Here is a 14240-nt window from a genome sequence, read left to right as displayed (position 1 = left end):
TGGAAAAGGCAGAGAGAGATGCTCCCGAGAGCCTCCTGGAGGAGTGTGGTCGCTCCACACCTCAGCCTGGCAAACTCCGTTCTGGACTTCTGTCCTCCAGAACTGTTACGATGAACTTGTGTTGTTTTAAGTCACCGAATTTGTGGTTATTTGTTAGAGTGGCAAAAAGGACACTGATATACTCTTCTAAACACCCTTTAATTATTTCTACACAGCACTTATCACAGGTGAATGTAATTGCTTTTTTATGAAACTGTCAATCTTCTTGAGGAAAGGAATTGTCTTTTTCTTGTTTGTATCTCCTGTGCCTAGCGGACTGCCTTTAAAAAATATTTATTAAATAAACTAACGAATTTATTAATATGATTCAGACTAGAGGATGCCTCCAGAACATTTTCTTTTTCTCTTCTCATCTATTACCATTCTTCGGTTTGGGGGTCAAATCCTTAAAACTGGATATCTGGGGGATTTATTTATTTTCGGCTAATAACGTTGGGGTGTTCTTTAACTCCTACGGTATCCCCACCCCTCCCTCTCTCTGAGTTTAATCTTCTCCTTTCTTTCCTCTGTGTCCCCACATAATTTGGGGATTTGTAATCTCTCACCTGGACGATATCATGGCCTCTCAGCTGTTCTCCCTGGGTTACGTGCTGTAACTCATCCTTCACACTGCTGAGAGTGCTTTTTTAAAACAAAGATCACGTGGTTCCGCCAAGCCCCTCGAAAACTCTCCCTGGCTATTCGTGGCCCACAGCATCAGCCCCGAGCCCTCAGCATGGTGTCTAAGCCCTCACCGATGGAGTGTTTTTAGGTTCATGTTTTTTTCTGTACACCGAGTAAGCAGCCGAAGCCCCAGCCTCTGCGTGGCCCCAGCCGGCTCCGGCTCCGTCATTCCCTCCCACGTGTCTTTCCCTTTGTTCCTCCTCTTCCTTCAGCCTGGACTGTCTGTCCAGCTCCTCTCTTGAAACGTATTCAAACCCCTCCACGCCTGGAAGGCTCAGCGCCTGTCTGCAGCTTTCTCGGTTCCTCACCCCGGTCAGAATTCCTTTTCCCTCTCTCCTCTGTGAGCTGACATTCATGCCTCTCTCTAGGCATCAGCTTTCACTTGGCCTCAAGTCACAGCTGGTGGTTGACGGGCTGGCCTCCCTCACTGGGCTCCCAGTTCCCAAGAACAAGCCCTGGATAGCAGTGTTCCTATTGGCCTGGCTTGAGCTTTGCTAACGGCAGGAGCTCAGTGTTCACCCAGGGACTCCATCTGCCTGAGGGGAAGGCCCCTCTTAGTCTATCACGTCAAAATCCCCTCTGCGTTTTATAGTTTAAGGTCAGTTTCATTGTCATTTAAGGTAATAATGAAAGGTAAGCAATTGTACAAGAGCCTGAGCATCTAATTTTCCGGCTTATGCTGAAAATAGATGCAAATAAAACTATACCCGAGGGTAAGAACAGACCTGAGAATGTGGATAAGCAAAACCAAAAGTGATTCCATAGCTCTGAGTCATATTTGTCTTTGTTGCCAAGGTGCCTTCCCAGTTTAAGGATGACGAATGAGATGAATTAGTGCTATTTTTGTTGTGGAACCTCCTGGAATCTCTCTCTCAGAACTACAGGCTAGAAGGGCAGGCCAGAACCTCACCTTTTTAAATAGATGCCGGTGTAAGAAGACAGTTTCTGCGTTCTAATGAAATCCGTCACATGAGTTAAAATGTTTTTGCTGACATGCACTTTCTACTTCTCCACATAGTAAGACAATACATTTTAATAAGATGTTTTGAACCAGTGTACAACTTAATTTTTTCCCTTCTAGGGGAATATCAACGAGACGATGGGGGAGGAGGCCAGAGGGGTGAAGGGCTGTGGGTTTGGTGTTTATTAGAGTAGATAACATGTAATTAAGTGGGAACTAACTTTGCATTTCCCACGCCCACCCCGTTCGCTGGGGCTGGGGGCCATGAGGAACGGTGGTGGAAGGAGTATGATATGGTTTCTTTATAAGCCTCTCAGCTCCCTCTTTTGGGTCCCACACCCCATGTTTTACGAATAATAACTAAGCTAAGTAACAAAAACTAATAAAAAGAGAAGCGCTCTGAGTGGTGGTAGTACATTCTGCAGCTTAAGTTTTGTTAACATTTTATTTTTAGTTTTTTTTTTTTCAGCAAAGAATGTTGACTTATCTTTGCTGTTTTTAATTTTTTTTTTTTTTGAGTGGCCAGTGAATGTACATGGTAATGCCACATAAATGGCTCCCTCCTTCATCTGTCTAGCCATCCATTTCTTTTCCCCAGAAGCAATCACTTTTACTACTTTCTAGTATTATTCCAAGGTTAGTCTATGCATTTATAAGCGAAAAGCCAGTTTTATTACATCCATCTGTGAAAACGTTTTTATACAAATAGCAGTATTCTTTGTACATTTTAATCTTCAACCTTGCTTTGTTCAACTAGTATATCAGTACATAAAATAGCTGTCTATTTCTGGCTATTTCTGTCTATTTCAATGTATAACTGTAGTCTAATTTATTAAACTAGTCCTTTGTTGATGGGCATTTGGGATCCTTCCAACTCATTATAAAGAAAGCTGCAGTAAGTGTCCTTGTACATTTTGCTTTCCACATATGTGACTACAGTAATAGGAATTATTTCTGAAAGTGAATTACTTAGTCAAAAGGATGTGCATTTTTTCAATTTGTAGACATTGCCTAAAACCTTTCCATAGAAGTTGTACTCATTCTGTCTCAACAGAAAAGTATAATATTGCCTTTTTTCTTATAGCTTTCAAAATTTATTCTTTCTGTCTTTCAACAAATAGAATTTGTGCATAATGAATTTATAAGACTAATAATAGGTCCAGTAGATGGTCAGAGAGATGGTTTTATTTAAAGTCTCATTTGAACATAGGTAGAGAAAAATGTACTCAAACTAGAAACTGATTCGTTGATCTAAAGAAACATTCCAAAGTAGCATCCATACATCTATTAGGTGCTCAATAAATATTTGTCGAATGATTCCTGTGTCTCTATTGAGTGTTGTTAAAATTCCAGTGGGACAGTAGGGTGACCAGCTTAAAGTCTCATAGTAGCAGTAAGATAATCTATGTAAATGGGATTTATGTCTGGAATTCATTTCATTATGTGCCGCTCTTTAAAAACTCATCTTTATCGATTGGTCATTTGGCTAATCACTTGTAGATTGAATGGGAAAACTAAATACAGAATGTATACTCTGAAAGGCAAGTTTGTTCCTTAAAGTAGAATTCTAAAATTAAGTTTAGAAAACATTTAAAAGAAGAAAACACAGCACTAGTTTTTCAGTTCCAGCATTTTGCTGTATTTTTTTCCTCACCTTTTTTCCTCCTGTGTTTGTATGTGAATGTGTATATATCACACACACATATCCGACACATGTACATATAGAATCATTATATATTTTATAGAATTGTAGTCGAGTGAAAAAGTTATAGCCAGAATTAGACTCAGTATTATAAGCTTTTTGTTATTTTAAATGAACTTCTTATCCATTTTTATGACTTACTAAAATTTCACCAATATGTATTAATTTAACCATTGCTCTGTTCAACATTAGGTTGTTTTTAAGCTTTTATTATCATAAATTACTCCATGGTAAGTATCTTTTTCTCTTTCCTTACAATGTATTTTCAAAATAGAATGCTTTGATCAAAGGGCACGCGTAGGTCAAAAGTTTTGCTTTGACTGTCTGGTCTTTTTACTCTTCATATGCAGCAATCCAGTCTGTCCTCAAAGCTTCAACTACCTGCTTTATGTTAAGGACCCACGAACTATATGATAAGACTAGCCTCTTTTCAATATTTCAAGCATACACCCACTTACCTATTGTACATCTTCTAGATTCCTATAAACATTTCAGATCCACTGCTCAAAGTGGACTCATGTTTGCCACCAAATCCTCGCCTTTCACTAGATGCCAAGTCTTGGTGGATGACACCTTTGTTACAACTCCAGCCAGAAATGGAGCCATCCTAGACTTCTCCCTTGTCCCTCTGAATGTCATCGTCTACATGCCGGGGTCTAAGCGAATGCTGCTGTTTCCACATTTCTTGTCCGTCCCCTCTCCATCTTTGCCACTGCTTCCTGGATTATGGTCCTGTTGCAATTTACTGCCCAGTCCTTTAGCTGACGCTCTCACTCAAGTGATGCCCAGAGATCAGTCATTTTCTTCCCGGCTTTGAAAGCTCGCATTTATTCCTCCCTTTAAAGATTTCTAATTACCTAGTGTTTATTAAACTTTTCCACCAAAATACCCCTGACAGGCAAAGTGTTTTCCCATCCCATTTGGAGAAATATCTAAAGTTCTTTCTAAGATGCAGGACCTACGGTCATTTTGCCTCTGGCTCTTCTGATTTCGTCTCCTACCCCTCTCTCAGCTAGATGGCTTAAAGGGAAGGTGACTTCCATGTGCCTCTTGTCATTATTCAGCATATCACAGCTATAAACAGTTATAAAAAGTGGTAGATAAAAAGAATATCATCATTTTCCTATTTCTGCATGTAAGACTAGCACGCAAAAGAGATCGTTTTATTAACAGAAAACTTACTTCAGAAGGGGTTTGCATTAAAAATACGCATATAGACTGAAAGGGAATTGGGAATCCGAACACAAGGAAAATATTTAACAACAGTGGCCCAGCAGGAACGTAATGCTATATAATGTTTACGAGATGTTAAAAACGAGAGCCAAAAAATTCGAAGCAGTTAGATAGGCATGAAATTTATGAAAATAAAAAATAACATGACTTGTCAGATGCAAATGAAACAGCTGGAGGAAAATTATCATGGAGATGTAGTTTGTTTTTGGTAAACTCAGAAATGCAATAATGCTGCAAAGCAACCAGCACAGTGGAAAAAGAATAGATAAAAGCTTTACCCAGGGCAAGACTAGAGGCCCCCTCCTGACTGAGCAGCAGGGGGTGGTTACCTGCTGAAACTCGGTGAAATAAAATCGGTGGACTTAAAAATCAGTAACACAAGAAACGTCAGTGGCTCAGTGTCCAAGGAGCTGAGGGAGTGATTCTGTGACCTCCATCAGGCCTCACTTCAAAAACATTCTTAGATGCTACTTACTTCGGTGACTTTGAAAAATGAGCTATTTGTAAAAGGTTTTAAAACTCTAACACCATTTTCAAAAATTTTAACAGGTATTTTTGTTCATGATGTTGGAATGTATGTTATAAATTAAGATATTGTCCTTCACATGCAAATTCTTCCGTATCTACCCACAAGCATGATCAGAGAAGTAAAAAGACAAATATCATTTACATGTACACACACACAGTCAGTACCAAACATTATTTAATCTATGGTTACAAAAAGCTCATTTAAAAAAGCATTTGGGTGTGTAGTGTATAAACAACATGAACTATAAAACTGGGAGACAAAGTGAATTTTGTATATAATCAGTATCTGAATTAGGAAAAATAGGATTTAAGAGTGACTTCACAAAAGATAAGTAGCTCTTTTTAGCTGTGTATTACCTGGAAAACAGGTTTCTATAGCAAGAGAAGGAAATGAAAGCTTTTTGTATTTTCTTTAAGTCTTAGAAACAGAAGGATATTCAGTTCAGCCTTATGATCTCCTATTCTGGAAAGAATGAAATTCGTGAAAACATGTTGGCGAGTTAGAGAATCACGGAAAGGAATCAACAATGTATTCTCGAGCTGAGTAATACTAAGTAATCCTAAGGAGACAGAGATAAAAGCCTACTAGTATTTCTCACAGGTATATTATTCGTCAAGACCAAAATAGGGTGGACGATAATTGAATATGAAAAGATGGGAAAATAGCAATAATGAAAACAAAGAAAAAGAACAATCGAAGAGGGTATCAGAAAGAGCTTAGGAACGTACAGTATTTTGGGCTGAGGTAGTAGAGGTGGACCGGGAAAGGAAATGTTCCTGGGTGATTCTGTATTGGTCAGGGTTTCATGAAAGGGCATAGAATCCCCTGTGGCTAGTTTAAGCAGGGGTTTTTTGTTTGTTTGTTTGTTTTTTCTTTTTTTTTAAGGGTTAAGGGTCTTTCAGAGCCATTGGGAAAGAAATTCTAGCAAGGGCCTTGAAGAGGGTTGAAACAGGTTACCTGGAGGGCTCTCACCTTTACTAAAATGAGGAAGGAGCACATAAGGAAAAGCAGTTGGGGAAGCTGCCTCTGGTCAACCACATGCCTCCACCATGTCGCTGGACATCAGGGGCAACAGACAAATGACGGCCATCTTGCACGTTCAAAGTCTCACGTGAGGGCACCAAACCGGTGGAAACAAGTCTCACCCAGATCCCCAACTGCAAGGGGTTCTAGGAAATGTAGTTTTTATCTTTTTGGCCTCAGCAGTACAGGAAGGCATGCTAAAAAGTCTGAAATGAATGGAGAGCGCCTATCCGCGGCACGCACTACAGACTGCATGACAAGAGAAGGAAAAAGAAAATGCCTAGAATAACGGAGTCAGAAAAATCGGTGAGAACCAGCTCAGCCTCAGTTTCAACATTCATCGTCATCTCTCACCAAATATCAAAAGGACTATTACACAAGGATTTGAAGGACAACATTTGGGATAAGAGTAAGAAATACTTTAAAGCTACATGCTTTTACTTGGAAAGCTTTAATTCAAAGCGGTGATAGTCTTGCTCTTGTGGTGTGAAGGACTCGTAGGAGGCAGCGAATAAAGAAATTTGCCTGGCATTGGTAGGTCCTGTAAAGTCAGGAGCAAGCAGGACGGTTCTAGACAGTTATGATGACGGGAGAAGGCCTTAAGAGCACCACCAAGAAGTCAGGCCAACAGTAATTCTAACTGTGTTCACGTCTAGAGTGATAGCCGGGTTTTCAGGCAGTATGGCAGAATTGTGGCAGATACTGTGAAAAAAGCTCCAGTTATAAAAATCTCCAAGTTATCAATACATCAGTGTAAATACACAGTAAAAATATTCCCGCGGGAACAGACAGGAAGAGGGAGCTGGAAGCGAAACCCGCCGCCCGTCAGCGGCATTCGTGGACATGCGAGGCTGGTTTCGATGGCGGCCGGTGGTGAGGGCAGGGAACCGGGATTTGCACCCACAATTTTTAGGAAGGAGGAACAAGACCTGGGCTCGTATACCTGGGAAACTCAAAGGGTGAAGCTGTCAATGAAAGTGTGGGTTGCAAAAAAAATCTCCATCAGTGGGAAGATACCAAGGTTTGGCTGTAGGGAAAAAAAAGTCTCCCTGGAGAATTCATAATCACGTGCCTGAGCCTGACATCACATGCAAATTCAAACTACCTGCATAGCATGAGGTGGCCCTGGATCAGAAATCGCCCCCGGGGAATCCGCCTCTTCTTAGCTCTTACCCTGTATCCCCAGTCTCTCTCTTGTCTGTTTCATAGGTTAAACCCACCCTTTGACACGCAAATAACTCCTTTGCAGCCACACATTAACAAGCGGAGTGACCATTCAAGGCAAGTCATCCCTAAAGGGGTGAGCAAACCTCCTATAATCTAAATTTGTAAATCTCTGGGATTCTATGCCCTTTACTCCCTTCATAAAAAGTACAACTAAGCATAATATTTTAACTCACTGATTCTCTAATTTTTAAATTTCTCTATCAACGTTTCCTGAAGATTTTACACTAAATTGGTTGTAAAGCAATTAGGATAAGCCAACATATTTCCTCTTTCTATTTCTCTAGAATCTCAAATCATTCCTTGGGTGTTAGATAAGGATTCATTGAATCTTTCAGAACTTTCTGATACAACTTACAGCACCTCGCATTATAGAGGTGCTTAATACATTCGTTTTGATTTAAAATTGAATTAACATATAATACGTTAGAATCACCTCTCACAGAAGTGGCAGGGGTTTTAAGAGTCTACCGTGAACATCTATCTAATGGATGTTTAATTCCATCTACGCGTAATTCTCAGCCCACAGTTATCCAACCTCCTCTCTAAATCTACAGTGATGTAAATTCACTGTCTTACAAGGCAATGCATTCCTGTTGCAAGTTCCGTGCCTCGGAAAATTTGGTGTGGATTATTTTTCTCCCCGAGCTTACCTGGAGGCCAGACTTAGCACTTTTCATATTCCCAAATAGTAGATCCAATCCCACAAGCCTTAGTGAAGTAGATTGTGCTGAATATTGCTGATCACGGAGGTTGTGCAGTAACAAAGATAATTTACAGACTTTGCAGCAAAATTTAATTAAAATCCTCATTAGACATTTTTGAATTCCAAAGTCCCTTTCTAGATATTCTGGTCACCTCTCATTCTTTGCTCCCTCTCCTAGCCTCAAATTTAGTCTCTGAAATTCCCTGTATTTTTACAGAAATTCAGTTCATGTTCTCAACAGTTTTTTTCAAAACTAAGGCGCTTCAGCTAAAGGATCCCATCCTCTTAGAAAACTAGCCAGTGCCCAGCTATTCTTTCACAGGTGTTGTCTTAAAACAACTGGTGTGTGGTAGTTTCCCTTTTCATCTCAGGTGATTTATCAAAATATTTGCCCCAAACCGCCCGCCCCTTTTTTTTCTTTTTTGATAGAGTGGGTTCTGGTAGGAGAGGGCATGTGGAGAGGGGGACATAGTAGAAAATCTTTTTTTCCATATCACACCTAATTTACAATAGTAGGTGTTTGAGTGTTCTAAAAAAATTAGTTGTATTTCATTAAGTGCCTAACTAGCTCCTAAATGGCAATTAAAATTTTTCTAATAGCTTTATTAAACAATGAGTTACATACCATAAAATTCACTCTTTTGAAGTGCACAAGTCAATGAATTTTAGCATATTCACAATCATCACCACTGTCAAATTCCAAAATATTTTTCATTCTCAAAAGAAACTCCTTACCCATTGGCAGTCCCTCCTCATTCCTCCCTCTACCTAGCTCTTGGGAACCATTAATCTACCCTCTGCGGATTTGCCTATTTTGGACATTTCATATAAATGGAATCCTATGATACTTGTTATTTTGTGACTGGCTTATTTCACTTAGCATAATGCTTTCAAGGTTCTACCACTTTGGAGCATATATCAGTATTTATTCTTTTTTATGGCCAAGTGATATTCCATTGTATGAATATACCACAGTTTATCAGTTGATAGACATTTGGTTTGTTTCCACTTTCTGGCTGTTGTGACTATATTGCAAAATACATTGCTATGAACATTCATATAAAAGTCAGTGTATGGACAGATGTTTTCATTTCTCTTGGGCATATACTTAGTGGAATTGCTGGGTCGTATAACTATGTTTAACTTTTTGAGAAACTATTTAACAGTGTTCCCAGCAACAAGTGGGAGTGTTCCAATTTTCTCTCACTCTCACCCATTCTTGTTATCGTCTTTCTCTTTTATTATACCCATTTTAGTAACTATGATATGATACGTTGATGTGCATTTTCTTGATGGCGAATGATACCAAGTGTCTTTATATGTCCTTATTCCCATTTGTATATGTTCATTGGAGAAATATCTGTTTAAATCACTTGCACATTTAAAATTGGGTTGTCTTTTTACTGTTGAGTTGTAAGAGTTCTTTTAATATTCTGAATACAAGTCCTTATCAGATATATGATTTTCAAACATCTTTTCACATTTCGTGGGTTGTCCTAATAGTAATTTATCTTTAGGCAACACTTGAATTATTCAGGGATTAAAGCTTATGTATGGATATCATCCAAACCCTTTGCCTCTCTCCTAGACTTATCCCAATTTGGAAAAAAGCAGTATTCATACAATTCTCTAAATAGAGTACCTTGGGAAATGGGAAACCCCACCCCATAGTGCCTAGCAGAATATCTGTGCTCAGTTAACTTTGGCAGTGAATGCATAACATTTACATATTTATTCTTGGTTCCCACCCCTACTCTGAATTGTTGAGTCTCTGTTGGACTTTCAGAGCAATGATATTCATTTCATGGCTCCAGGCCCTCAGGGGAGCTATGCAGTCTTGGAAAGGTATGCTTGTTTTCATGTGTATACTCTAAATTGTCTATTCCTCATTCAATGCACTGAAGTGTAACACATATGTGGGAGCTTAGATTTTTCATGGTAATCAGCAGTTTCGTGTTCTACTCTTTAAGTCTGAGACCCACTGAGTTAAGAGAAAGAAGCAGTTGTTTCTGCGCCTTCTGTGTTGACCTGAAGGTGTTTTCCGTGGACCTGGGCATTTCCATATTATTTATACTATGGATGCTTATTTGGAGGTTCACTTAAGGGTTTCACTTATTTCCATGCCCTTGATCTAAGAGTGGTTTTCTCAGTGAGGGAAGAGCAAATACCTGTAGGGAGACGGACCTGATGCTGTGAGGGAGGACGGCCTCATCTGCTCACCTGTCAAATCACCTGAATCTACTTGGGGGACTTGGGGGGCGAGAGGTGGTGCCAGCCAGGTTGTCCGCATTTCTACACCACTTACAACGGTCTATCGAGGTCATTTTGCAACTGGCATTTGCCGCATACCCTCGTCAACATCTTGAGTGTTGACTTACAGGGAAGAATCAGAATGATCAAAAAATGGGAAGAATCGAAGGAATTCTAGTTGGAACAGCAGTCGAAACTAAGAAATCAAAGAAGGCATATGTATGAAGGAAACAAGCTGGGTAAGTGAGGAAGAACCAAGGGAAGCAAGATGCTTATTTGTAACTGGATATAAACAAGAGTCTAACTTTACACAGGCAGAGCTGGCCGGCCCGCTCGTGTTACGCAGCTCAGGTACCCATTCAGGGTGCTCAGGATGATCACGAGCAGCATGTGGATGCGGGTAGATGCCAACTGGTGAAATGGGACACGCAGTCGTGAGCGTGCAAAATGGTCCCAGCGGAGAGAGGGCAGAAAAGAGGGTTGAAATAACATTAGTGGTCTTGGAGAGTTCACGAGAACAAGTTTGCTGTCTCAGGCCAGGCTGGCTGAAGAAAAATGTTTTAACTTTAAACAGCCATCAATAGCAACACCTTACAGTGTTTATACATGGTTCATTTATATAATGTTCTTTCTTCCCCCATAAGTGCAAACACTTTTAAGCTTGTCTTTGGCTCATTATCACTACAGTCTAATGAAGGAAAGAAGTAGTTTTACAATCAATTGGCCTGAGGCTCAGAGGTGAGTTGAATGTTCTGGAGGGTGGGGGAGAGCCAATGGGTCACTGATATTTATTTAGACCCTTTGTTTGGAGCTAGGACTGAATTCGGCATAAAACATAGTAAATTCCTTTAATTCCTATGAGAACCCTGTGAGGCGGATGCTATTTTTATTATTATTATTATTATTATTATTATTATTAGATAGATTAAAGAGAATTGCCCATACCACTGAGCTCATAGTGGTGGAGTCAAACCATATCTGTCATATTCTAGAGCCATATTCTTCCTTCTCTACCAGGTTATTTGCCAGTTCTAATTGATGAAGGGGGGTGGCCTGGAGGGACGTGTGGAAGCAGTCTAAGCTCATGTCCAGTTATTCTGCCTGATGCTTGTGGGGTGGGAGGAATGGTGTCTAATACAGAACCCAGAGCATCATAGGATGGGTGATCTTGTGACAGGCCTCATTTCTAAGGGACTAACGAAGATTTTCTGTTACACAACAGTCTATACATTGAGGGAGGCAAGGCAGAACTCCACAACGAGCAGCTCCTTACAACTGCATTTTGATAGTTCTTCTCCTTGGCCTCCCTCCTGTTGCCAAGTATGATGCTGGTGAAGGAAACCAACATACGTCATCCCAAAACATGCCTCATGATATAACAATTATTTTGAGCTGAAGGAAATACAGCGGCAGCACATGTAGGAAAAGCTCTCTGTACCCTTCTCTTTTCTGCAGAAATGCAGGATATAAATTTTTTGGAGACAGATTTTTCTCAGCCCAGAGAGGGCACCAGAGGAATCTGCAAACAAAGTTTATTCCATTCGTTTCTTCCCATACATGTATCTTCCCACAATTTGCTGCCCTCGGAAGCCTAAGGCTGTTTTCCTTTGTCCTATTTCTCTACAAATTTATTGCTTTTTGTTGAAGATGCTGTATAAGCCAGAGTTCTAAGTTGCTGCTTGGAGTAACTTTTTGTGAGGTTTCTCTCAGGTGACAGGAGTCGCACATGTTAATAAACTATTTTCCTCTTGTTAATCTGTCTTTTTGGTTAAGAGTCCCAGCTAAAAAACCAAGATGGGTAGAGGTAAAGTTTTGCCTAGTGTACACTAACTATGGCTAATTTTATCTCTCTCTCTGGTACCCTACCTGCTTTTTTATTTCGCAAGTTCTTTTCCTTAAAATGATATCTCCTCTCTGCTTGAAAGGTAGTAGTAATGAAAGACGAAATGTAGCAGAAATACTTTCACCGAGTATGTGGCCAATCAATGCACAACTGGGAGACTGGTGGATTCTGGACAAGGATCCGGCGGCTCTGATCCTCAGAGACAGATAGATGAAGGCAGAATCAGTGTTACTCTCCGTGAAAGGGTGAAAACATTGAACCAGATTTATACCACAAACCACAGTTCTTGTTTTAGTTTCTGAATGACAAATCTGTATTCCTCCAAAATCTGTATTCCTCCATTTTCTGCTTTTACATCTGTGTTTAAATTTTCAGTTTTCAGAATCAGGGAGACAGATTTAAATTCTTGATATTTACATATTTAAAAACACTTTCTTTCTTTTTTTTTTTTTTTTTTTTGGCAAATCACAGTCCCAATACACATATCTGCGTTTTTTTCCCTCTTAGGTTTGCACATACTCCAAAACATCAGTCTTCCTTTAGAGTCCTAACGGGCTCATTACATTTGAGAGTAAAAGCCGCGGAAACCTTGGGATGTGAACCCCAATGAGACCCCAACTTACCGCACCATTTCACTTTCCAGTTACGATTGGCATCAACTCCACGGCAGTGAAACCTGGAGTTCCTTGACCTTGTTTTCCTCCAGAATCGATCCTAGCATGTAATTAAGAAAATAGGTATAGGAAAAAAGCTCAGAAGGGTAGTCACATGCATTTTACTAGCTCAACCAGTGAAGGAATCGCAGCACTGAGGGGAGAGTTCCTCCAGGACCAGAGGAAGCTTTCCAGGGAGTAGAGGGCGGACTGGATTGGCAGGAGAGACCCAGGGTCGTGCTCTGGTATTTGCCACAGACTTGCTGTGTCTTTTCTTGGCCTTGTTTCTTCACAGGCAAATGGAATAAGCTGGACTAAAGTAGTGCTTTTTTCACAATTAATTTAAAAGGAGAAATCTTATGCTAAGCTACACATACAAACACCATCAAAAGGTTGCTGCTATGACGGGGAGGGGCAGGGGTCTCTCGTAGTTCTGGAAGGTCTAAGCTGGCTGCTCACAAGCTTCCTGCCTGTTCTGTTTTCTAGGATTCATTCAGCCTTTCTCTCCGATTGGATAGGCAAAGTGACTTACATTGGTCCAGCTAAAATGGTATCCATCCACGTTAAACACAGGCATGATATAGAAATACAGATGGTTCATCATTTTTCTCATGGTTGGGTCACTCTTATATGTTAGAAGAGCCTAAAAGAGAAAGGTGACATTTTTCTTACAAACTGACCTCAGATACAGATTTAGAAAAAAAAAACAAAAACAAAAAACCAAAACAACAACAACGAAAACTCCTTTTTCTCCATGGGAAATGCCAAATATATTGGGTTAAAACATAATGAGCTGACATGACCTAGACTCTTGGACGTCACGTATTCTCTACCGAGACTTTTGTCTCAAACTCTTTGTTAGTGATAACATTTTAGCAGAGGTGGTGAAGGAGAATTATTGGGCAGCCTCTTGCAGTATTTCAGATCTGGCTAAATTTTAGGCTTATTAAGAAAGCAACAATTGATATATGCTTTTGTATAATCAGTTCTTTTAAAGATTCCATTTAATCGTGGACAAAATATTTACCTAAATATACTTTGATATCCTTACATGATACATCATAATACAGGCTAGTTATGTATGTCAATTACTTGTTTCTGTCTAATCGGTACCAGATTCAAGTTTTAGGACTTACTGCATGGGTACTCGGTTCTCTCCTGACTTTATAAAAAGTTCAATGGACAATATAACATCTGTCGTCTTGCTCTTGCGATTGGGTTTTACTTACATTGTGTCTGACCCCAAGTCTGAAGATTCTGTGCTATTTATCTATTTGGCTACGAAGAGAGAAGGATTGAACATGCTAAGTCAATTTAAGACATTTTGAGATACCATTCCTTTTTTAAAAAGTTCTTTTTGGTGCATGTCATCTATGTGTAAAGTATCTTAGAG

General features: G+C 39.8%; 1 protein-coding gene and 1 long non-coding RNA gene across 5 annotated transcripts in view; one reads left to right on the top strand and one right to left on the bottom strand.

The window, feature by feature from the left end:
- Positions 1-14240, bottom strand: part of CPA6 (carboxypeptidase A6) — a 224284-nt gene that overhangs the window by 24918 nt on the left and 185126 nt on the right. For both annotated transcript variants that reach the window (XM_016152944.2, XM_016152943.2), the window contains 2 exons: positions 13380-13490; positions 12818-12908 (listed from right to left, as the gene is read on the bottom strand). In XM_016152944.2, the coding sequence (XP_016008430.2) occupies positions 12818-12908; positions 13380-13490 (202 nt within the window). The remainder of the gene's footprint in view (positions 1-12817; positions 12909-13379; positions 13491-14240) is intronic.
- LOC107514827 overlaps positions 1-14240 on the top strand; it is a 110187-nt gene that overhangs the window by 49717 nt on the left and 46230 nt on the right. The window lies entirely within an intron of this gene.

The sequence above is a fragment of the Rousettus aegyptiacus genome, unplaced genomic scaffold (genome assembly GCF_014176215.1).
Source record: "Rousettus aegyptiacus isolate mRouAeg1 unplaced genomic scaffold, mRouAeg1.p scaffold_m13_p_15, whole genome shotgun sequence".
NCBI classification, from domain to species: domain Eukaryota; kingdom Metazoa; phylum Chordata; class Mammalia; order Chiroptera; family Pteropodidae; genus Rousettus; species Rousettus aegyptiacus.
Note: the sequence above shows the minus strand (reverse complement) of the source record. Positions and strands in the feature narration are given on the sequence as shown.